This window comes from Saccopteryx bilineata, chromosome 2 (genome assembly GCF_036850765.1).
Source record: "Saccopteryx bilineata isolate mSacBil1 chromosome 2, mSacBil1_pri_phased_curated, whole genome shotgun sequence".
NCBI classification, from domain to species: domain Eukaryota; kingdom Metazoa; phylum Chordata; class Mammalia; order Chiroptera; family Emballonuridae; genus Saccopteryx; species Saccopteryx bilineata.
The window spans coordinates 366,154,906-366,180,478 of record NC_089491.1 but is presented as its reverse complement, the minus strand read 5'-3'; the positions used below and the strand labels follow the sequence as shown (position 1 = coordinate 366,180,478).

Below are 25,573 nucleotides of genomic sequence, written 5' to 3'. Positions count from 1 at the left end.
ATTGAAAAATCTGAAATACCACTTGAGCCAAGATTTGATAACTTTGACGAGAGGTTTTGACTTAGAACTGATTAATGGAATAGGAATCCAACCAGAAAGAACTTTGCTCCCCCAATGACTGGGGAAGAAAAACACAACAAAGACTTTCTGAACCCTTATATAGATAGATAGGGGTGCCATGCTAAAATAAAAAAAACAGACAACATGAAGATAGCATGCTGCTGAAAGGGGGAAGAAAGGCTGGAGCCTCAAAGGCCAGACCTTGGGATGTCACTTCCCTGTTACAGGAGTGGCATCCTATATCGCAAGTCAGTCTCTTGTTTTGGGGTGACACTGGGTCCAAATTTAAACAAATAGAACCTAAAACATAGCATTAGCTAAAGGAAAATAACCACAAATAGACTGGTTGTTTAGGAAAAATATTTATTTCATCTTGTGCTAAACCTTAGGGAGCAGAAGGACTAATGAAAAAAAAAAAAAGCTAACCAATATACTACTCATCTATTGACTTCAAAAACTATGTCTAGCATCTTTTATCTTCTTCGGCAGTAAGATGAATTAAAAAAAAATTCTTATAATCTCCACGAGAAGAAAAGGAAAAGTTTGAGCTATGCTATAAATCAGTGGCTCATGACTGGGGATGATTTCACTGAGGAACATTTTCGGTTGTCACTCCTGGTGGAGGAGGTGTTACTGGCATCTAAGGATATGCTAAACATCCTATAACACATGGGACAGACTCTACCACAAAGGAATACCCAGACCAGAAAGTCAATACAGCCCAGAAACCCTGTTATAAGCTCTCTATGATATACATAATTCCCCAAAGCCTACCTATCAGCTAAACAAAACTTTAAAATACTTGGCAAAAAGTACATACAAGGGGAATAAATACTCAGGTGTCAAATCCAGATCATCATCATAACCAAATCGTCGAAGCACAGTCCAAGTAGTTTCATGTCTCCCTCTCTGGATAAAAAGCGTGTGTAAAAAAAGAAAACCTGAAATAAAATGAAGTAAATACAGTTGATGTGCAAAAGGATACAGAGTCACACGGAAGAAAAGCATGTAACACAACGAATGGCAAGAGCTACATTCATGAACATACGCATACTAGTTTTGCATACTAAAAGTCAAATCAAAACAAAACTCACAAGTGTTTAATAAAAAGGGCTGATTTTAGAATCATTTCATTTATACACCCAGGTCAGCAAGAGACAGCACTAGAAGAAAGAGCCAAAAACACATCCCAACGAATACACTGACATTCACAAAATTATATGATAAAAACAAAGGAAATTGGCCTGACCTGTGGTGGCACAGTAGATAAAGCGTCAACCTGGAAACATTGAGGTTGCTGATTCAAAACCCTGGCTTGCCTGGTCAAGGCACATATAAGAGTTGATGCTTCCTGCTCCTCCTCTCTCTCTCTCTCTCTCTCTCTCTCTCTCCCCTCCCCTCCTCTCTAAAATGAATAAATAAAAACAAAAAAAACAAAAAAAAACAAGGGAATTGTTTTATAGATCTTTGTGTATTATAATAAAAATTCCTGGTTTTCCATTTCATTTCTTATTTTACTGTTGTTCTGTCACACTTTTTTTTTTTGGACAGAGAAATTGAGAGTCAGAGAGAGGGACAGATAGGGACAGACAGACAGAAAGGGAGAGAGATGAGAAGCATCAATTCTTCGTTGCAGCATCTTAGTTGTTCATTGATTGCTTTCTCATATATGCCTTGACCAGAAGGCTACAGCAGACCGAGTGACCCTTTGCTCAAGCCAGCAACCTTGGGGTCATGTCCATGAACCCACACTCAAGCTGGCAACCTCTGGGTTTCAAACCTGGGTCCTCTGTATCCCAGTCTGATGGTCTACCCACTGAGCAACCAGGTCAGGCTCTGTCACACTTTCCACAGGGAACATTTTGTATTTGGTAAATCTGACTGATAGACAAAATATCTTCCCTAAAAATAATTTCTACTTAGAAAATGCTTATGAGTCAGAAGAACTTGAAGATAAATTTTTTCCAGAAATCTCTTTCCCGCTGATGAACCCTCTACATTCCTGAGATCCAAACAATTTCTCTCCCTCTAGTTTATGCTGACAGTAAGGATCACTATCCCCTCCAAATTGCTTGTCTCTTCCAACTCCTACATAGAACCAAGTTAGATTTTAGGCATATGAGTAAATAACAACATTTCCTTAAAGTATAAATAATGCTATTAAGACCTTCACTTTATGCCAAAATTTGAAAATATTAACTTCAAAAGGGGGAAAAACACCATTCACCCACCTTTCAGTGTCAGTCCACTGTCAGCCACACCATCACTTATATGTTTTCTGACTACATTCTTGACATCTTCCAGAGCTTGAGGAGCTAATGGAGTGTTGAAACAAATTCTCTAGCAAAAAACATAAAAAATCAGCATTAAAACCACAAAGAACATATAAAAACACTGATCTACAAAACATTAAACCAATGAGTTGCAATCAAAAGAAACAAACTGTAACTTAGGATAATCTCAGCCTTGTATTATTTATATAAAACATGTCATACTTAGGAGAGAAACTACCTACTTTCCCTATCACATTTCTAAGCTACAGGGCTCCTTGTGAAGCTATGTTACACAAAACCAAGAAAAAAAAAACATTTCATTGTTCAGACTACAAGTCATCCTGAAGACACCGATTATGTACCATGAAATAATGCTACCCAAGAGTCTCCTCGATTCCTAAGCATAAGAGTTTTATACCCTGAGCAAAGACATAAATAGCTTGATATGAAACATACTTTTACATGAAAGAAATTCAAGTTTATCAACAGATCACTGTTTAAACAAACAAATTCTTATAGCTTTTTCCTGCCAAAAGAAAAAAGAAAAAGAAAAACCACCACGATGAAAAGTACAGGGCTACCTGAAAGAAGTTGAGTTCAGCATCATTGAGAGTGCCATCGTTGTCTTGATCAGATATTTTAAATATACGAGTAAGGGCTTTTATACAGGCTGGTTTCAGCTATAAATTATTGAAGGAAAAAAAATTATATTAATTAAAACAGTTGGAATTTAAAAAAATTATTTACATAAGTAAGGCTAAGAATAATTCTGATTGTCCTCACTGTCAAATATATAATATCAAATACAATCAACATGAAAATTTACTTTTACACTTGAGCTTTTTTAAGTAAATGAGAACCAATATTTGGAAGGGTCAAACTCTCTCCTCATGACTACAGATCCTCCATGGATAAGAAAATAAAGTTCATCTTTAGAGGAAATTCATTTTTCCAGTCATATAAAGAAATATTTATTGCCCTGGTCAGCTGGCTCAGTGGTAGAGCATCGGCCCCGCATGTGGAAGTCCCAGGTTTGATTCCTGGCCAGGGAGCACAGGAGAAGCGTCCATGTGCTTCACTCTTCCCCTCTCCTTTCTCTGTCTCTCTCTTCCCCTCCCTCAGCCAAGGCTCCATTGGAGCCAAGTTGGCCCAGGGGCTGAGGACGGCTCCATGGTCTCTGCCTCAGGTGCTAGAATGGCTACAGTTGCAGTGGGGCAATGCCTCAGATGGGCCAAGCATCACCCCCTGGAGGGCATACTGGGTGGATCCAGGTCAGGCACATGCAGGAGTCTGTCTGTCTACCTCCCCCCCTCACTGCTTCTCACTTCGAAAAAATACCAAATATATATATTATTGCCCTGGACAGTTGACTCAGTGATAGAGCAACAATCTGACATATGGATGTCCCCAGGTTCAATTCCCAGTCAGGGCACAAAGGAGAAGCAACCACCTGCTTCTCCTCTCCCTCCCTTCCCCTCTCTCTCTCTCTCTCTCTCTCTCTCTCTCATTCCCACTCCTTCAGCCACTGGCTCCACTGATTTGAGTGAGACACTGAGCAGAGAACGGTGGGTGCTGAGGATCGCTCCTGGAGCCTCCCCTTCAGGTGCTAAAAATAGCTGGCTGCAAGCATCAGTCCCAGAGGGGTGTTGCTGGTGGATCTAGTGGATCCGGTCGGGGCACATGAGGGGACCCCCACACACTTAAAAAAAAAAAAAAGAAAGAAGAAAAAGATTTCTAAAACTACTAAAGGCTTTCCTTCCCAACCTCTGATTTTATAAAAAAATTTCAGCTCCACTGAGATATAATCAACTGCTGATTTTTGACCATCAACCTTCTGGTAGTAGAATGAAACTAATGTTTTGATTTGTCACTCGTATGTGTGTTTGCCAAAGTTGGGATATAAAACATGCTTATATACAAGCAAGTGGCAAAATAGCTCTGGTAGATAAGTGTAAAAGCCTTTCATGAACTTCCTATTATCAGATAAAAATTACTTGTATTTTAAAAAGAATCCTGCTTTTTGTGACTCTATAAAAGTTTTCTATTTAATTCTGCCAGAAATATATTTTGGCAACTTCCTTAATCTTTGTTTTAGTATTTACAATTAATAGAACAAATATTTGCCTGTTTAAAATAAGGCCCACGGCCCTGTCCGGTTGGCTCAGCGGTAGAGCGTCGGCCTGGCGTGCGGGGGACCCGGGTTCGATTCCCCGCCAGGGCACATAGGAGAAGCGCCCATTTGCTTCTCCACCCCCCCCCCTCCTTCCTCTCTGTCTCTCTCTTCCCCTCCCGCAGCCAAGGCTCCATTGGAGCAAAGATGGCCTGGGCTCTGGGGATGGCTCCTTGGCCTCTGCCCCAGGCGCTAGAGTGGCTCTGGTCACAGCAGAGCGATGCCCCAGAGGGGCAGAGCATCGCCTCCTGGTGGGCAGAGTGTCACCCCTGGTGGGCGTGCTGGGTGGATCCCGGTCGGGCACATTCAGGGGTCTGTCTGACTGTCTCTCCCCGTTTCCAGCTTCAGAAAAATACAAAAAAAAAAAAAAAGATTAAAAAATAAATAAATAAATAAATAAAATAAAATAAGGCCCACAAGCTTCTAATCTGTATAATTGCTAAAGGATAATCATTGTCAACCATTTTCAGAAAATTAAAATGTCAAGATTTTTAAATTATTTTTATTTATTTATTCATTTTAAAGGAGACAGAGAGAGAGAGAGAGAGAGAAGGGGAGGAGGAGCAGGAAGCATCAACTCCCATATGTGCCTTGACCAGGCAAGCCCAGGGTTTTGAACCGGCAACCTCAGCATTCCAGGTCGAAGCTTGATCCACTGCGCCACCACAGGTCAGGCTCAAGATTTTAATTAAAATTAAAATCTCTGAAGTAGGTCTCTTCACAGAAATTATACAGTAAGGTGAGAAAGTGTGTACTTATTAGCTTTAGTGATATGGGCTATGCAGAGTAAACAGTAATGATGAGTTCTGAACACGCTATCAAATTCAAATGCAATAAAGAAATTCTTTAGCCCCATGTTCATCGCAGCATTATTCACAGTGGCCAAGACATGGAAACAACCAAAGTGTACCTCGTTAGAGGATCAGATAAAGAAGATGTGGTACAAATATACAGTGGAATACTACTCTGCCATAAGAAATAATGACATAGTAACATTTACGACAACATGGATGGACTTTGAGAACATTATACTGAATGAAATAAGTAAACCAGAGAAAGCTAGGAACTGTATGATTTCACACATAGATGGGATATAAAACTGAGACTTATGGACATAGATAAAAGTGAAGCAGTTACCCGGGGGAGGGAGATGTGGGGAAAGGGGGTGAGGGAGGGGGAGGAGGAGGGTGTAAAGAGAGACAACTATAAGGTGATGGAAAATGATTTATTTTGAGTGATGAGTATACAACATAATCAATAGTTCGAATGCTATAGAAATGTTCACCTGAAACCTATGTACTCTTATTGATCAATGTCACCCTGTTAAAGTTAATTTTCTAAATAAAATTAAAAAAAAAAATCTTTTAAAAATAGGAAAGGAAATAATTATTTTCCCAAACATACACAGATAATTCTTTTGTTTTAAATTGGGTCTCTAGGAGAGCAATTTGATACAGTGAAAAAAAAGATAAAAACCTAAGATACAAAGTGATTAAAAAGAACTGAGAAAAAAAGTCAAACATTTAAGAGAGCATTGGCTAGACCTTCCTTTATAAAAGAGTACTAATTAACAGTGGTTGGCAAACTCATTAGTCAACAGAGCCAAGTATCAACAGTACAACGACTGAAATTTCTTTTGAGAGTCAAATTTTTTAAACTTAAACTATACAGGTAAGTACATTCCTTATCAAGGTAGCGCCTGCACGTGGTATTTTGTGGAAGAGCCACACTAAAGGGGCCAAAGAGCTGCATGTGGCTGGCGAGGCACAATTTGCTGACCAGAAGACTATAACATATAACATCTACAATCATGGGTGAATTTTTTAAGAAATAAAGAATGTGTCCTAATACTAGATATCCAAGATTAATAAAGATTGCATTGCTATATTTTATTTACTCTTTTATTTTTTCTATTTCTTTTTTTATTGATTTTAATTTATTGTGTTTACATAGATTCTAGTGTCGCCCCGAATGCATCCCCCCTCCCCCATATTCCCCTCAACATCCCCCTTGTCCCCCTCTCCCGATAGCGCCCTCCCCCACTTCCCTTCAGGTTTATCCATCCTATCATCCCCTTCCCCTCCGTCCTCTTTTCCTCTGTTCCCTTTTATTTACTCTCCTTTTAAACGTCTGTTACATGCCTGACCTGTGGCAACACAGTGGATAAAGCATCAACGTGGAACGCTGAGGTCACAGGTTCAAAACCCTGGGCTTGCCCAGTCAAGGCATATATGACAAGCAAGCAATGAACAACTAAAGAGAAGCAACTCTGAGTTGGTACTTCTTGTTCCCCCACTCCTTCTCTCCGTAAAATCAATAAATAAAATCTTAAAAAAAAAAAAGAACTGATAACAAACTAATAGAGGGGATTTAATGCACCACTAGGCTAAAGCCTCAGATAAATCTCTATGAGACTGTTTCCCAAATTTCCTTGATCATAAGATATAGCACCTGGCTGAATCAGAATGCAATCTGTGATTTTAACAAGTACACCTAGTGATCAGTAAGAGACGACTTTGGGGAATTCTGGATTAGGAGTAAATTAGAAAGAAGCATTCCAATTAAGGAACAGTAAACCAGGATTAAGGAAAAGTAAATTAGGGTCAGATTAAGGGATAACTCAGATTAATTACTTATACCAGAAGTCAACACTTTTTCTGTTCTGGGTCACAAAGCAAAAAACCAACAGATAAAATCAAGAATGGCATGGAGGTATTTATACAGCAAGAGAGAATCAAATTTCCACAGGTTTTTTATATATTTTTGATTGATTTAGAGAGACCGAGAGAAAGGGGCATGAAAAAGGAGGGAGAAGGAGAGAGGAGAAGAGAGGGGTAAGGAAGGAGAGAAAGGGTAGGGAGGGAGGGGAAGAAAGAGAGAGAGCAAGCATTCATCTGTTGTTCCATTTAGTTGTGCACTCATTGGTTGCTTCCCGAACGTGCCCTGACTGGTGATCAAACCCACAACCTTGGTGTTTCAAGATGCTACTCTCTAACTGACTGAGCTAATTGGCCAGGACACCACAAAGTTTTTACTAACAAAATTTACAATATAATAGTAACAGTATAAATTTGCTATATAAGTCTACTAACAAGAAGAATAAAAACCTCAGAGGATAACATTTGGCTAAGTTGGGGTTCAAATTAGTATTCCCTATCATAAAAATTGATTGTAAATGTTTATCTGTTAATGCTGATCTGCAATGAGATTTTACATATTTCATCTTTGGAAAGTCTTTTTGCACAGTTATATACTGCCAAAACTGATACATACCCATAAACATATCATTTTATACTTGATCTTAGCCAAAAGGCCGAGAAACGATAACATATCATTTTAATTGGGCATACTCATTGCTTGGAAAGCATTTATAGAATTAGATTATTTTCTTGGTTTTCACATGTTAGCATTCATTACACTGCAGATTAATGAGTTCCCATTGAAGGCTGGGAGGAAGCTCCTCAACTGCATAGTCAAATGGAGTGCGAATATGGAAATTTCCTTTGCACTTGCACTGAGGTCCAAAAAAAAAAAAAAAGAAAAAGATAAATGATGCTGAACTGTAGTCTGAGCTTAGAAGATATATCTGCTTTGCTGACTCAAACTCGACTTTTTTCTTTTCTTGTTTTGGCATAAGTAAAGCATTGACAATAAAATAAAACGTCACAGTACAGGGACACTCATGGTACTGGAAACACTGTCAAGTTATAACTGCGTCAGTGCAATCAGCAGTGCTCCAGGCAGCACTCTGCACTTCAGCTGTGCACGTCAGCCCTGAGGAGGGACCCGAGTACCACATACAAGTGCTATGGCAACTACTCAACTCTGTCTTTGCCGCAGGACAGCAGCCATAGACAAACATAAACGAGCATGGCTGTGTTACATAAAAATTTATGAACGAGTTCTAAATGCGCATAATATTCCCATATCACAAAATAGGAATTCCTTTGATTTTTTTTTGCAATCATTAAAAAATGTAACATGAAAAAAAAACCAAAAAAAAATGTAACATGTATTTTTAGCTTAGGCTATACAAAAACAAGTGGCTGGCCAAATTTGCCACAGAGGTCAAATTCAGCCAACCATTCACCTGTCTTATACTATAAACTTTTCCCGGAAAAAATCTGCAATTTAAAAATATATATATTTGTTTATAAATTTCTTAAAATTCCCATTAGGGAAATGCAAATCAAAACAACAGTGAGCTACCATTCACATCTACTCGGATGGCTATAATAATAAAGTGGTGAAAGGGAGAGAATAGCAAGTGTTGGCAAAGATGTGGAGAAACTGGAAACTTCATATAATTTAGTGATTCCTCAATAAGTTAAATACAGAATTATCATGTGATCTAGCAATTTCATTCCTAAATATACTCATCAAAGGAATTGAAAACAGATATTTAAACTTTTTTGGTATGATTTTTGTATGTTTTTTTTTTCTTCTTTTCCAAGTGAAAGGGGAGAAAGAAAGAAAGGCTCCCGCATGTACCCTGACCAGGACCCACCCAGCAGCCTCTGTCTAGGGCCAATGACTGCCCATCTGGGGCTATGCTGGCAACCAAGCTATATTTAGAGCCTGAGGCAGAGGTTCCATGGAGCCATCCTCAGCACCCAAGTCCAATGTGCTCAAACCAATCAAGCCATGGCTACAGGAAGGGAAGAAAGGAAGAGAAGAAGAGAGGAAGAAGAGAGAGTAGGGAGAGGAGGAGGGGTAGAGAAGAAGATGGTCACCTCTCCTGTGTGCCCTGGCCAGGAATTGAACCTGGGACACCCATATGCCACATTGATGCTCTACCACTGAGCCAACTGACAAGGACCCAAACTTCTATGTTAATGTTCATAGCAGTTACAGTCACAATGGACAAAAAGTGGAAAAACACAAAGTCCATCAACAGAAGAATGGATAAACAGAATGTGGAATATATCCAAACAATAAAGTATTATTTAGACATTAAAAGGAATGAAACAATAACACATACTATAACATGGATGTACCCCCAAAACATTATTATGCTATGTAAAAGAAGCCAAACACAAAGACCACATACTGTATAAATCCATTTACATGAAATGTCCATAAAAGGCAAATCCACAGACAGAAAGTAGATTACTGGTTGCCGATGTCAGGGGGAATGGGAGTGACTACTAATGGTTTTCTTTCTGGGGATAATGAATGTTCTAAAATTAGACAGCAGTAATCACTACTGTGTGATTATACTAAAAACCACTGAATTGGACACTTTAAAATGGTAAATTTTATGACATGTGAGTTATAGCTTAATTAAATAATTAATTTAAAAAGTATATGGCAAAATATTGTTCAATTTTAGATATTTTGGTAAGAAATTACTGTTTATTGGCTATGAAAGAAAAGGGAGTAATGAATTTGCATTACATGTAGTAACCACATCAAGTAACTACAGAAATTTTTCCTTTGTGTATGGTTTTAAGTTTATGGGCTTTATAGTAAGTAGCAAAGTAAGACCATTAGCTACCATATTTCCCCATGTACACTCCTATATAGATATAAGACACCGAAATTTGAAAAAAATGTATTATATAAAGTTATTAAACTCAAGTTTTATTCATCATAAAATTCATACAACTCCTCATCCGCATGAAAAAGTGGAAAACGCAAGTAAAAAACTACAACCACTGTATAAGACAGGGGTCCCCAAACTACGGCCCCCGGGCCACATGCGGCCCCCTGAGGCCATTTATCCGGCCCCTGCCGCACTTCTGGAAGGAGCACCTCTTTCATTGGTGGTCAGTGAGAGGAGCATAGTTCCCATTTAAATACTGGTCAGTTTGTTGATTTAAATTTACTTGTTATTTATTTTAAATATTGTATTTGTTCTCGTTTTGTTTTTTTTTTACTTTAAAATAAGATCTGTGCAGTGTGCATAGGGATTTGTTCATAGTTTTTTTAATAGTCCGGCCCTCCAATGGTCTGAGGGACAGTGAACTGGCCCCCTGTGTAAAAAGTTTGGGGACCCCTGGTATAAGACGTACCTAGTTTTAGACCCCAAATTTTTTGGAAAAGGGTGTGCCTTATACACAGGTAAATACAGTAAATCTGGATTTTTTTTTCTTTCTTACAGAGTCAGAGAGAGGGATAAATAGGGACAGACAGAACGAAGAGAGATGAGAAGCATCAATCATCAGTTTTTGTTGTGGCACTTTAGTTGTTCATTGATTGATTGCTTTCTCATATGTGCCTTGACCGTGGGACTACAGCAGACTGAGTAACCCCTTGCTCTAGCCAGTGACCTTGGGTCCAAGCTGGTGAACTTTGCTCAAACTAGATGAGCCCGCGCTGGCAACCTTGGGGTCTTGAACCTGGGTCCTCCGCATCTCCAATCCGACACTCTACCCACTAAGCTACCGCCTGGTCAGGCCTAGATTTTTTTTTTCTAGATTTTTTTTTGTTACTGCCAATTCTTCTGTCTGTTCTAATGGCATTTCCTTAAATCGTATTTGATCTGAAATATTTTTCTAAATATTTAATGTAAATATCTTTGAAAAAAAGTACCTAGAAAATATAATAAGAAATAAATTTAAATTTCAGAAGTTTACAACAATACTTAAGAGGTACTAAAAATACCTGCCATACTAGCTACTACCTACATATTCCAACCCCTACTAACACAAACGGAAGGGTCAGGGCTGGTTACCTCTTTCTCTTCTGGGCAGTACAAGGGCCCTGTAGGATGAAGAACAGCTTTCTGTGCATAATAAAAGAGCTCTGATATGTTCTTCAGGTTTTTTGCTGAACACTAAAAAAAATAATAATAATAAAAATTTAAAATTTTACACTCTGAAGCAATTATGAGAGCTAAAAGCAATTTTAAAACTCTCAATATAAAGTAATACTATTTCTTGAAGAAACTGAGTCTACAGCCATACCACCCTGAACGCTCCCAATCTCGTCTGATCTCGGAAGCTAAGCAGGGTCACTACCTGAATGAGAAGAAACTGAAAAATGAGTTTTTCTTAGCGGTTATCACAAGATAATTGTTTACAAAAAGCTCAAAGGCCAACTTCAAGTTCTCTGTTTTATTTGATTTAGCTGACTTCACAAATTGCAGGAAACGCATTCCCTCCCACATCTCCCCCACTCCTATTCCACACCTCAATTTAGTGAGAATTCACAAACAGTACATTTCAAAATCAAGTAAGGCATACCTCCACACAGGTTTCTATTTCTGTGTACTGGTTCATAATAGGAAGGATGGTCTCCATACTACTGTATTCCACTAGATCAGATTTGTTCCCAACCAATATCAAAGGCAGCCTGAAATAAACAGGGCACATTGTAATAATAAGGAAGGCAAAAAAAATATTACTTATATTTTAATGTACATCATAACCCTTTCTAACAAATAAGCTTTACTTAAATCTCCCCAATATGAACTCTCTATTGTAGTCAGCTTAAGCCCACTAGGGAGCATATTCAACAAGTATTTATTGAGTACCTATTATAAGCCAGGTACTGTTGTAGGCATTAAGGACACAAGGCAAACAGAGCCCCTCCCCATTCCAATAGTGAAAATCAGAAAATGGACAATAAGCAAATAAACAAACAAGACAATTCCCGCCTGACCAGACAGTGGCGCAATGGATAGGGCATCAGACTAGGATGCGGAGGACCCAGATTTGAGACCCCAAGGTCGCCAGCTTGAGCGTGGGGTTACTCAGTCTGCTGTAGCCCCACAATCAAGGCACATATGAGAAAGCAATCAATGAACCACTAAAGAGCCACAATGAAAAACTGATGCTTCTTATCTGTCTCCCTTCCTGTCTGTCTGTCCCTATCTATCCCTCTCTCTGTCAAAAAAAAAAAAAAAGACAATTTCCAATTCTGTAAGTGCTATGAAGAAAATAAATAGGGGGATATGGGATAGAGTAATGAAGAAAAGGAACTAATTATATGTGATAATCAAAGAAAACTCTCTGACAAAGTGGCACTTGAGTCAAGGAGTGAAGGATGAAATGGAATCTAGGGAAGAGCTGGCCGGGAAGAAAGAACAGCATGTACAAAGGCCCCAAATTGAAAATATATCCTGATTAGTCCAAAGAACAAGAAAATGTGCGAGTGGCTGGGAAGTCCTGAGCCAAAGAGAAGAGGTATGAAATGGGGCTGGAGAGAGGAGCAAAGACCAGACACGTAGGACTTACAGACGTAGTAAGGAGTGTAGGTTTCATAAAAAGTGTCAAATGGGAAGCTACCGGGGAAATGACATGATCTGATGGACCTTTTATTTTTATTATTTTAAAAAATTTATTTATTACTTTTATAGAGAGAGGAAAAAGGGAGAGATAGGGTGAGGCCCTTCGATCTGTTTCTGTATGTGCCCGACCAGGATCGAACCTGCAACCTCTGCATACCAGGATGACACTCTTAACCACCCGAGCCATCATCCAAAGCCTGATGGACCTTTTAATGTGAAGTCATTTGTTGTCTTTTAGAGATACACAGTGAAATATTTACAGGATGATATGTACGACACAGCTGATAGATTAGATATGGAGGTTGATGGAAAGGAAAAACAAAAACAAAAAACCTATAGGTTTTTACCGAGACAAAATGAGTATATATCCTAAAACAGAAAAGATTGAGAGTTGTTTTTTTTTTTTTTTTTTGGTGGAGTGGGCTGGGGAAAGCAGGCAGGGAATTAAGGATTTTATTTCAAACAAGTTAAATCTGACAGACCTATCAGAAATCTAAATGGGTATAGAAGCCTAGTGGAGAACTGTCATTCGTGCCCCTGCAAGAGATTCTGGAGGGAAAACAAATCATCTTGATGGAACTCCAGACTGCAAAAGAAATATTTGCACGGATTTATTTACCCCCTAGTGTAGTTATGCATAACAGAGCTGATCCACTTAACCCAAATATAGACTCCTGACAGAGCCAGAGGAGTTTCCAAAAAATGTACTGATCTGCAATCAATAGTGTTCTCAGAATAATTTAGGGAGCTTTAAAAAATAACATGTCCAAGCCCTACTCCAAATCTACTAATTTTAAAACTCCAGGGGTGGGGCAAAAGCATCTATATATATTTTTTAAGTACCTCAGATGACAGTAATGGGCACTCCCAATTAAGAACCACTGTACTAGGAAGAATAAATATAATCAAGATGGCTATATTACCCAAAGCAATATACAAATTTAATGCAATTCCCATCAAAATTCCAATGACATTTTTTAAAGAAATAGAGCAAAAAATCATCAGATTTATATGGAACTATAAAAAACCCCGAATAGCCAAAGCAATCCTAAAGAAAAAGAATGAAGCTGGGGGCATAACAATACCTGACTTCAAACTCTATTATAGGGCCACGACAATCAAAACAGCATGGTATTGGCAGAAAAATAGACACTCAGACCAATGGAACAGAATAGAAAGTCCAGAAATAAAACCACATATATATAGTCAAATAATTTTTGATAAAGGGGCCAACAACACACAATGGAGAAAAGAAAGCCTCTTCAATAAATGGTGCTGGGAAAACTGGAAAGCCACATGCAAAAGAATGAAACTGGACTACAGTCTCTCCCCCTGTACAAAAATTAACTCAAAATGGATCAAAGATCTAAACATAAGACCTGAAACAATTAAGTACATAGAAGAAGACATAGGTACTCAACTCATGGACCTGGGTTTTAAAGAGCATTTTATGAATTTGACTCCAATGGCAAGAGAAGTGAAGGCAAAAATTAATGAATGGGACTACATCAGACTAAGAAGTTTTTGCTCAGCAAGGGAAACTGATAACAAAATAAACAGAAAGCCAACTAAATGGGAAATGATATTTTCAAACAACAGCTCAGATAAGGGCCTAATATCCAAAATATACAAAGAACTCATAAAACTCAACAACAAACAAACAAACAATCCAATAAAAAAATGGGAAGAGGATATGAATAGACACTTCTCCCAGGAAGAAATACAAATGGCCAACAGATATATGAAAAGATGCTCATCTTCTTTAGCTATTAGAGAAATGCAAATCAAAACGGCAATGAGATACCACCTCACACCTGTTCGATTAGCTGTTATTAGCAAGTCAGGTAATAGCAAATGTTGGAGAGGCTGTGGAGAAAAAGGAACCCTCATACACTGTTGGTGGGAATGTAAAGTAGTACAACCATTATGGAAGAAAGTATGGTGGTTCCTCAAAAAACTGAAAATAGAACTACCTTATGACCCAGCAATCCCTCTACTGGGTATATATCCCCAAAACTCAGAAACATTGATACGTAAAGACACATGCAGCCCCATGTTTATTGCAGCATTGTTCACAGTGGCCAGGACATGGAAACAACCAAAAAGCCCATCAATAGATGACTGGATAAAGAAGATGTGGCACATATACACTATGGAATACTACTCAGCCATAAGAAATGATGACATCGGAACATTTACAGCAAAATGGTGGGATCTTGATAACATGATACGAAGCGAAATAAGTAAATCAGAAAAAAACAGGAACTGTATTATTCCATACGTAGGTGGGACATAATAGTGAAACTAAGAGACATTGATAAGAGTGTGGTGGTTACGGGGGGGAGGGGGGAATGGGAGAGGGATAGGGGGTGGGGAGGGGCACAAAGAAAACAAGATAGAAGGTGACAGAGGACAATCTGACTTTGGGTGGTGGGTATGCAACATAATTGAACGACAAGATAACCTGGACTTGTTATCTTTGAATATATGTATCCTGATTTATTGATGTCACCCCATTAAAAAAATAAAATTATAAAAAAAATAAAAAATAAAAAAAAATAAAATAATGTGTATTTAAAAAAAAAAAAAAAAAAGAACCACTGTAACAGGGGGTGGGGGCATGAGAGAAAAAGATGAAGGAGGCCCTGGCCGGTTGGCTCAGCGGTAGAGCGTCGGCCTAGCGTGCGGAGGACCCGGGTTCGATTCCCGGCCAGGGCACACAGGAGAAGCGCCCATTTGCTTCTCCACCCCTCCGCCGCGCTTTCCTCTCTGTCTCTCTCTTCCCCTCCCGCAGCCAAGGCTCCATTGGAGCAGAGATGGCCCGGGCGCTGGGCATGGCTCTGTGGCCTCTGCCTCAGGCGCTAGAGTGGCTCTGGTCGCAATATGGCGACGCCCAGGATGGGCAGAGCATCGCCCCCTGGGGGGCAGAGCACCGCCCCTGGTGGGCGGGCCGGGTGGATCCCGGTCGGGCGCATGCGGGAGTCTGTCTGACTGTCTCTCCCTGTTTCCAGCTTCAGAAAAATGAAAAAAAAAAAAAAAAGAAAAGAAAAAAAAAAAAAAGAAAAAAAAAAAAGATGAAGGAGAATAAAAGGTACCAACTTCCAGTTATAAAATAAATAAACCTCGAAGATGTAGTGTACGGCACAGGGAACACAGTCAACAATTGTGTAATAACTTTGCACAGTAACAGATGATTACTAGACTTAGTCTGGTGATCACATCATAAGGTATATAAATTTTTAATTACTTTGTTGTATACTTGAAAACAAATATAATATTGTAGGCCAACTATACCTTAATGAAAAAAATGTTTTTAAACACTGTAACAATAGTCCAAGGAAGTCCTAAGGAAGAATATATGTGTAACAAATATAAACTTAAGGGAGGAAGGTATTAAAAAGTATAAGGGCCACCCTAGCCAGTTGGCTCAGCAGTAGAGCGTCGGCCCAGCATATGGAATTCCTGGGTTTGATTCCCAGTCAAGGCACACAGGAGAAGCACCCATCTGCTTCTCCACCCTTCCCTCCCTCCTTTTGCTCTATCTCTCTCTTCCCCTCCCGCAGCCAAGGCTCCACTGGAGCAAAGCTAGCCTGGGCGCTGAGGATGGCTCAATGACAGGGGTCCCCAAACTACAGCCCGCGGGCCGCATGCAGCCCCCTAAGGCCATTTATCCGGCCCCCGCCACACTTCCGGAAGGGGCACCTCTTTCATTGGTGGTCAGTGAAAGGAGCATAGTTCCCATTGAAATACTGGTCAGTTTGTTGATTTAAATTTACTTGTTATTTATTTTAAATATTGTATTTGTTCCTGTTTTGTTTTTTTACTTTAAAATAAGATATGTGCAGTGTGCATAGGGATTTGTTCATAGTTGTTTTTTTTTTAGTCTGGCCCTCCAACAGTCTGAGGGACAGTGAACTGGCCCCGTGTAAAAAATTTGGGGACCCCTACTCTATAACCTCTGCCTCAAGTGCTAAAATGGTTCTGGTTGCAATGGAGCAGTGGCCCAGTAGGGCAGAGCATCGCCCCCTGGTGGGCATGCCGGGTGGATCCCAGTTGGGCATATGTGGGAGTCTGTCTCTGCCTCCCCGCTTCTCACTTCAGAAAAATACACACACAAAAAAAGTATAAGGGCCATATAATAAAGAAACAGACTACCTTAAGATGAGATAAGTCGACCATAAAAAAGTAAGTATGCTCATATGATTCAAAAAGGGAAAAATATAGCCACACCCAAGGAAGCTCAATTAGATCTTCAAATGTCAAAAGCCACTTTCAGATAATAGTATAAGGGTTGGAAAACTAACCACAGCATTGTCGGAAGCTGTCATACTAAAGCTTGGTCCAAGCTGGTGTTTGATAGATCCTGGCAAAAGTGCCTTCTCTGAAGAGTTCCTCCTGGAAACAGCTTAAGTAATTAGCAGGAAGAGCAAGTGTCAGGAGAATACAGGTGTAGGATCCTCTAAGGCAGCCCTGTCTAATACACCTTTCTGCGATGACAGAAATGTTCCTTGTAAGTACTACTCATTACTGTAATCACTAGCCACAAGTAGCTTCTGAGCACTTGAAATGTGGCTAAGAGTGTTCAAGAAACTGAATCTTTACTTTAAAAAAAAAAGCCCTGGCCAGATAGCTCAGTTGATCAGAGCGTCATCTCAATAGACAAAGGTTGCAGGTTCGATCCCCAGTCAGGGCACAAGAATCAACCAATGAATGCATAAATAAGTGAAACAACAAAATTGATGGGGAAGAGAGAGAGAGAGAGAGAGAGAGAGAGAGAAGTGGAAGGAGAGGAGTGGAGAAGCAGATAGTCACCTATCCTGTGTACCCTGGCCAGGAATCAAACCTAGGACTTCCACATGCCAGCTGATGCTCTACAGCTGAGCCAACTGGACAGGGCGGTTCTCTCTCTCTCTCTCTCTCTTGCTCTCTCTCGTTCTTTGTGTGTCTCTCTTTTTACCTCTCTCTCTAAAATCAATAAAAAGAAAGAAGAGCCTGACCAGGCGGTGGCGCAGTGGATAGAGCGTCGGACTGGGATGCGGAAGGACCCAGGTTCGAGACTCCAAGGTCGCGCGCGGGCTCATCTGGCTTGAGCAAAGAGCTCGCCAGCTTGGACCCAAGGTCGCTGGCTCCAGCAAGGGGTTACTCGGTCTGCTGAAGGCCCACGGTCAAGGCACATGTGAGAAAGCAATCAATGAACAACTAAGAAGTCGCAACGCGCAACGAGAAACTGATGATTGATGCTTCTCATCTCTCTCTGTTCCTGTCTGTCTGTCCCTGTCTATCTCTGCCTCTGTAAAAAAAAAAAAAAAAAAAAAAAAAGAAAGAAAGAAGAAACTGAATTTTTTAGTTTATTTCATTTTACTTAATGATAAATTGTCACAACTGACTAGAAGCTATTGCACTGGATAGTGTCAATCTGTTCTTTCTACCTTGACAGTAAATCCCCACAAAGTTTAAAACCAAAGACAAGCCATCAGAGCTGCAAGGCATAGCATATACAAAGCTAGCTTAGTCACAAAGTCCCCTATATGTAAATATGTGACACAGGGTGACCTTACATTCATCTGTTTACAACCAGATCTTAGGTTTCAAAGCACAAGAAATGCCCACTAAAAAATTCAGCAAAGGACCAGATGTGTACAATATAGAGATTAGTCTGCTTTTCTAACGTTTAAAAAACTCAAATGCTTCATAAATAACATGTTCAATTACATAACACTGCAAGAAAAATGTTTTGTCTCCATTTTGACTTAAACCTCAAAGCATATATATTGAGAACTATCATTCTGCTCAGGAAAAACCAGAATGTGGGTTCTCTCGCTTTCCCCATCATATGTGTGTCTGTGTGTGTACCTTCCAAAGAATCTCAAAGAAATGTCCCTATATAAATTCCTAAATGAAAAGCCCTAGAGTTTTTAGAGAACTATAAAGTACTCATACATGCATTGTTTCATCGGAGTCTTAAAATAACCACCACAGGTGTTATCCTCATTTCTGCTTACAATTGAGGAAACAGGCTCAATGAAGTCAAAGTCCTAAAGCTCATAAGCAGCCAAACCAGATTTCAAAGGTCGTTCCCTTTCCTCCAAGTCCAGTGCTCGTCCCTACACCACACTGTGAGCAATCAATCAATGACTCGGGAGAATTCCATTCCTCACTAAAGGGGGAGGTCAGGTGTGTGGGCACATACAGTGCAGGTGAAGAGGAATGGAATTTTAAAGCTGAGACTCTTCAAGCAGCGGTTTGAGAAATAGAAATGTAAGATTAATTACCAAAATATTTATGTCTGAAATTGTGAGTCACTACAGTATCAGAGCTCTATTCTGTGCTTTGCTCTCAAATATTTGTGCTGCCTCAAATAATTCCTCTCCAAAAAGGAGCATGTATGCAAACAGGGAGACAGTCCTATAGATAAACAAATGTGGCAAAATGTTAGCCACTGGTGGATTTATTATAAGATAAGGATTTACAGATGTTCATTGTACTACCTCTTTCAACTTCCCTGTAAGTTTGAAACTTTTCAATATGCAAAATTTGAGAGAGAAAAATACCTGCTGTCTTTGTCTGTTCTTTCATTTATGAGAGGGATCCATCGACTTGTTACCTAAAATGAAAATTAACAAGAGCTAAGCCATATGAAGATCTGTTTTGAAAAATACCTGGCTCTTACACCCCTAAAATTCTAAATTGAGAATCAATTTTGAAAGTGTCCCCACTGAAATTTAACTAAATCTGTGAAAAAAGTCACATATTCATACCTTATCAATAGAATGCTTGTTGTTAACAGCATAAACTATGCAGATGACATTAGCCTACGAGAAAAATTAACAAATTAATAGTATTTTTGTGATAATGAGAGTAACTTAGCATGCCTCTAAGAGAAAAAAGTCCCTAAGGACTTACAGCAAAAATACATACTCAAAGTCAGCAATAACAGCAAAACGAGTGAGAGAATGAAAAAGGCAGACTTAGAATCATCACTGTTTTCCCACAATAAACCTACAACTGTTTTTTAACGCACCTGCGATATTTCTTGATGAAGCTGTTCATCACTCTGTTCTGCTTCTACAAATGACAAAGTAAAAAAGTTTCATATTTTACATGTCCACAAAAACAAATGGCCATGCTAAAATCTATGCAACACCCATCTAACATCCCTCCAAACACCCCTCATTTCTCATGTCATGGTATCGTGCCAAACTAGGGGGCAAAGACAAGGGCAAGCCAGGGGAAAGAAAGAGTCAGGAAGCTGGCTGGCACTGAAAGACAAGTTTCTAAGAGGACAACGCAGACACAGAAGAGCAGAAGGCATTGTGTTATAAATCTAGGCCAGCATCTGACCCAGAGTGGAGAAGGGTCAGGCTGAGAGATCAGAAGCCCAAGCTAGAAAACTGGGTGCTGAAAAGTCAGAAACTTAGACAAAGAGTCTATCCACACAAGGTTAAAAGGCCACATGAGAAATACAAGGTTAAGATCTAGATAGGACACATGAGTAATATTAACCAGGCCCCCAAAGCAAAAGAAGAGCATGACAATGATGAATTAAGAACTCCCTCTTTGCATCTCTGGCCAGACTGGTCTCAATGGGTGGAATGTGCCTTTAATCCCAACTTGTACAAGATAGGCATGATATAGATAAAATGAAGATGCACACAAATAAAGAGCAAAGCCATTGACTAATTTATATCATCTCACATTAAATGTTTTCCCCCAAATGCCTGTTATTTCTGACATACAAACTGATGTCATAAAGGAGTTCCACCACACTTTATACTAGGCTAAATAATTGGCCATCTTCAATATCTTTTCATATGTGGAGTAGTCAATGAGTTAAGGCTCCAATTCTAACATTGAAGTGAATCTAATTATATGGCTACACATATGAAAAAAAGAATAATTCAAAAAAAAAAAAGAATAATTCTATAAATAAAGTTAGTTATGAGACGGCAGCAGGAAGCATCCAACGCCCCTCAGCTTCTAGGATAGTCCAGAGCTGTCTGGCAGAAATATAACGCGAGTATATATATGTAATTTTTAATTTTCTAGTAGTCACTTCAAGAAAAGTAAAAAGAAACAGGTAAAATTACTCTTTTATTTAACCCAAAATATCAAAAATATTAAAATTTCAGTATGTACTCAGAAAATTTATTAAGCTATTTTACATTTGTGTTTCATACTGTCTTCTAAATTCACTTGTATTTTATACTTATAGCATACTTCAATTTAGACTAGTCACACTTCATATGTTTAAATATATAGTCATGTTTCAGACTGCACAGTACTAATATTTCTCTTTTAGGCTTTATGGGATATCAGTTTAGCAAAACAATGTATTACCAATGTAGTCATACTCATTCTTTAAAATAGATTTTATTGTTTAGACCAGGTTCACAGCAAAACTGAGTGAAGGGTACAGAGATTTCCCATATACTTTCAGCCTCCACATAGCTTTCTCCATTATAAATATCACCTATCAGAGTGTTACATGTTACAAATGACCCTTTAAAAAGAAAATCCCAGCACAAAGCAAAATAAAATGATTAAAAAGCAAACAGTAGTGTGTAGAGTTGTTGTTTTTTAGGTGAGAGGAGGGGAGATAGTGAGGTAGACTCCCACATGCTCCCCAAGCCAGGTTTACCCGGCAATCCCATCTGCGGCCGATGCTCAAGTACTGAGCTATTTTTCTTTTCTAGCACCTGAGGCTGATGTGCTCCAACAGAGCTATCCTCAGCACCTGGGCTGACGTTTGACTCAATTGAGCCACTGGCTGTGGGAGTGGAAAAGGGGAAGAAGGGGGAGAGGGAGAGGAGAAAGAAGCAGATGGTTGCTTCTCCTGTGGGCCCTGACCAGGAACCAAAACCAGGACATCCATATGCCAGGCCAAAGCTTTATCCACTGAGTTACTGGCCAGGGCTGTATGTAGAAAAATTTTAAAGTATTAAAAGCAATACAGATGTGCTTCTATTATCATATAATATAGGCAAGCTGACTACTGTTTTAACTATAGTTCTTTTATTTGGGACAAAGGCTGAAAAATTAAAGAACAAATTTAGAATTCACAAATTCTCAAACTCAGAACTCTTTCCAAAACATGAGTGCATGCTTCCCAACAAAATTAATCCAGAACTTCTCTCTGCAAACATGCCAATTCAAGGAGAGCGATGGTTTATCTGCTTCTTGTCATTTATAATTCCTCCTTTTCATTATTGTGGAACCCAACTTCATAAATTATAGACAGAGAACTGAGAGATGGAGGCTTTTGGTGGGTCTGAGGGGGAGGTTGGCAGGGAAATATGAGACAAGAATAGTAAATGATTACTTGCTTCTAAGGAAAAAAGACTACCCCTCTAACATTTTTTTAAAGCTCACTAAGTACCTTTTTGAGGACTAGTAATTAGCTCTACAGCTTCATTTACAGTAGGTCAATTAGGTCCTTTATTACCTGAGTAATCTACAATGTGTGTTGGAACTCTCTCAGGGGTGACATCAGCTGGAATGGTGATTTCTTCTGCCCGGGGAGGAACCTTAATTTGAAAACAAATATAGAAAAGGAAAACCTTTGGATATTATCAGTCAAGCTTGTTAACAGATTATATAAATTTATTTAGATATTAGCCTCTTTCACCCATACCTATTCTTACAGGTATCTGTTGTACTTTTAAATGTTTATTTTTGTGCTTTACCACAGATGAAAATATATATAATATATAGTAAAGCTATATGATAAACCACTTTAAAAAATGCACATTTCTACCTGTGTGAGCACAGGACATATAAAGATACTTCAGATCTGAAGCAGCTTAAAAGAGTACTTACATTAATTTGGTGTTTCAAACATTAGATTTTTTTTTTTAAATGTTGGTTTTCATTCTATTTTGTTGAAAGCTTAAGATAATCCACAAATGAGGAACCATGTTAATCTAAAATCATCTTCAAATAAAACAATAAATTATTAAAATTCGTTTCTTCTAGCCTGACCAGGTGGTGGCACAGTGGATAGAGCATCAGACTGGGATGCAGAGGACCCGGGCTCGAGACCCCAAGGTCGCCAGCTTGAGTGCGGGCTCATCTGGTTTGAGGAAAAGCCCACCAGCTTGAACCCAAGGTCGCTGGATCCAGCAAGGGGTTACTCGGTCTGCTGAAGGCCCGCGGTCAAGGCACATATGAGAAAGCAATCAATGAACACTAAGGTGTTGCAACGCACAATGAAAAACTAATGATTGATGCTTCTCATCTCTCTCTGTTCCTGTCTGTCTGTCCCTGTCTATCCCTCTCGCTGACTCACTCTGTCTCTATAAAATAAATAAATAAATAAATAAATAAATTTTTTTAAAAAAATGTTTAAAATTTGTTTCTTCTAGAAGATAACTGATTGGCTACAGAATAAGCCTTATGCTTAATGAGTCCATTTTTTAGAAAGACTGGACAATTTTTTTGCCATTCTATTATTTTTATTTATTTAATTAATTGTGTTTACATAGATTCTAGGGTCACCCGAATGCACCCCTCCTCCCCCCTATTCCCCTCAACATCTCCCTTGCCCCCCTCCCAACAACGCCCTCCCTCCTTCCCTTCAAGTTTATCCCATCCTATCAATAAAAACCTCTTAGCCCTGGCCAGATAGCTTGGTTGATTAGAGCACTGTCCCCAAGATCAGAGGTTGCCAATACAGGCGTCCCCAAACTACGGCCCGCGGGCCGCATGCAGCCCCCTGAGGCCATTTATCCGACCCCCCACCGCACTTCCGGAAGGGCCACCTCTTTCATTGGTGGTCAGTGAGAGGAGCACTGTATGTGGCGGCCCTCCAACGGTCTGAGGGACAGTGAACTGGCCCCCTGTGTAAAAAGTTTGGGGACCAAGAACAACTTGATGTTCCTGACTCTCTTTCTCTCTCCTTCCTCTCTCATTGAAATCAATAAATAAAATTTTTTTAAAATATAAAATATAAAAATCCCTTAAACACCAAAGAGGACTAGGCTAAAATGATAATTCTAAACTAAGTTAAACTATCATAGAAAACTTTTAGGTATTACATCCTAAGTGGTCACAATTAGTGTTGCTAACTCCATAAACCACACATGAAAACATATACTTCACTTCATAAATTAAGTAGTTAGTTATTTAACCATCTTATTTAAGAGGAATAAAGAACAAAAGAAACAATGAATGGTCATATGGCCACTGTTGAAAACACTATCACATCATACCTCATATTCCTGTCTAAATAATGAAATTATACAAATATTATTATCTAAATAAGAGTTAAAAAGAAAAGGGCAAATGTAAACTGTGGCACTAATAATGTGCTATGTGAAGAAAATAAAAAGAAATTAAAAAAAAAGAAAAGTAGCTTGACCAGGCGATGACACAGTGGATAGAGCATCGGACTGGGATGCAGAAGGACCCAGGCTCGAGACCCCGAGGTCTCCAGCTTGAGCGCGGGCTCATCTGGCTTGAGCAAAAAAAGCTCACCAGCTTGTTCCCAGGGTCACTGGCTCGAGCAAGGGGTTACTCGGTCTGCTGAAGGCCCGCGGTCAAGGCACATATGAGAAAGCAATCAATGAACAACGAAGGTGTCGCAACGAGAAACTGATGATTGATGCTTCTCATCTCTCTCCGTTCCTGTCTGTCTGTCCCTATCTGTCTCTCTCTCTGACTCTCTCTCTGTTCCTGTAAAAATAAATAAATTAATTTAAAAAAAGAAAAGAAAAAGAAATAATTTTTATCCCATTCCCCATAACAATACTGACTTTCCATAAGGCCTTAACCAGCAATCCCTCATACTGCACTTCCAAACTGTAAATAAATATATGCCAGCAATAATAAAAACACCTTACTTTTGCTGGCACTCCCATTATTAAACTTACCTCATTTGAGACCCCACAACAATTCTCTGATGTAGGCAAAGGTGCAATGAATTAGTTTCTTCATTTGTAAAATGATGGTGGTGGATAATATTAAAGGTTTTGAAACCCTAGTGGTTCTAGCGCCTCAAAGATTAGGGGGTGTCAGGTGGAAGGCAGGTGGGGATATAGATCTTTATAAAGATATAAAATAATACTCATCTGTTCTATGTTTTGGGCTTATGAGTAACAGTTTATTTATTTATTTATTTTTTTCTTCATTTTTCATTTTTCTGAAGCTGGAAACAGGGAGAGACAGTCAGACAGACTCCCGCATGCGCCCGACCGGGATCCACCCGGCACGCCCACCATGGGGCGACGCTCTTGCCCACCAGGGGGCGATGCTCTGCCCATCCTGGGCGTCGCCATGTTGCGACCAGAGCCACTCTAGCGCCTGGGGCAGAGGCCAAGGAGCCATCCCCAGCGCCCGGGCCATCTTTGCTCCAATGGAGCCTTGGCTGCGGGAGGGGAAGAGAGAGACAGAGAGGAAGGTGCGGCGGAGGGGTGGAGAAGCAAATGGGCGCTTCTCCTGTGTGCCCTGGCCGGGAATCGAACCCGGGTCCTCCGCACGCTAGGCCGACGCTCTACCGCTGAGCCAACCGGCCAGGGCAGTAACAGTTTATTTTTAAGAAACAATTACACCTGACCTGTGATGGCCCAGTGGATAAAGAGTCGACCTGGAATGCTGAGGTTGCCAGTTGAAACACAAGCCTTGCCCGGTCAAGGACAAACAAGAAGCAACTACTGTGAGTTGATGCTCCCCTCTCCCACCCTGCTTCTCTTTCTAAAATCCATAAAATAAATTCTTAAAAAAAAAAATAGAGCGAGAGAAAAAAAAGATTATATACATTAGATGATCTCTCATCTCCCCTTCAGCTTCCATTTTACAGATGAGACAAACAAGGCACAGAGACAACAAAGATCCAAGCCAAGG

The 25,573-nt window shown here is 39.6% G+C and overlaps 1 protein-coding gene across 8 annotated transcripts in view; it reads right to left on the bottom strand.

Moving 5' to 3' along the window:
* Positions 1-25,573, bottom strand: part of RHOT1 (ras homolog family member T1) — a 78,748-nt gene that overhangs the window by 29,319 nt on the left and 23,856 nt on the right. For all 8 annotated transcript variants that reach the window (XM_066263304.1, XM_066263308.1, XM_066263307.1 and 5 more), the window contains exons 3-11: positions 22,179-22,260; positions 19,758-19,801; positions 19,495-19,548; positions 19,288-19,340; positions 11,691-11,799; positions 11,180-11,281; positions 2,915-3,013; positions 2,292-2,400; positions 881-1,001 (exon numbers count right to left, since the gene is read on the bottom strand). In XM_066263304.1, coding sequence (XP_066119401.1) covers positions 881-1,001; positions 2,292-2,400; positions 2,915-3,013; positions 11,180-11,281; positions 11,691-11,799; positions 19,288-19,340; positions 19,495-19,548; positions 19,758-19,801; positions 22,179-22,260 — 773 coding nt within the window. The remainder of the gene's footprint in view (positions 1-880; positions 1,002-2,291; positions 2,401-2,914; positions 3,014-11,179; positions 11,282-11,690; positions 11,800-19,287; positions 19,341-19,494; positions 19,549-19,757; positions 19,802-22,178; positions 22,261-25,573) is intronic.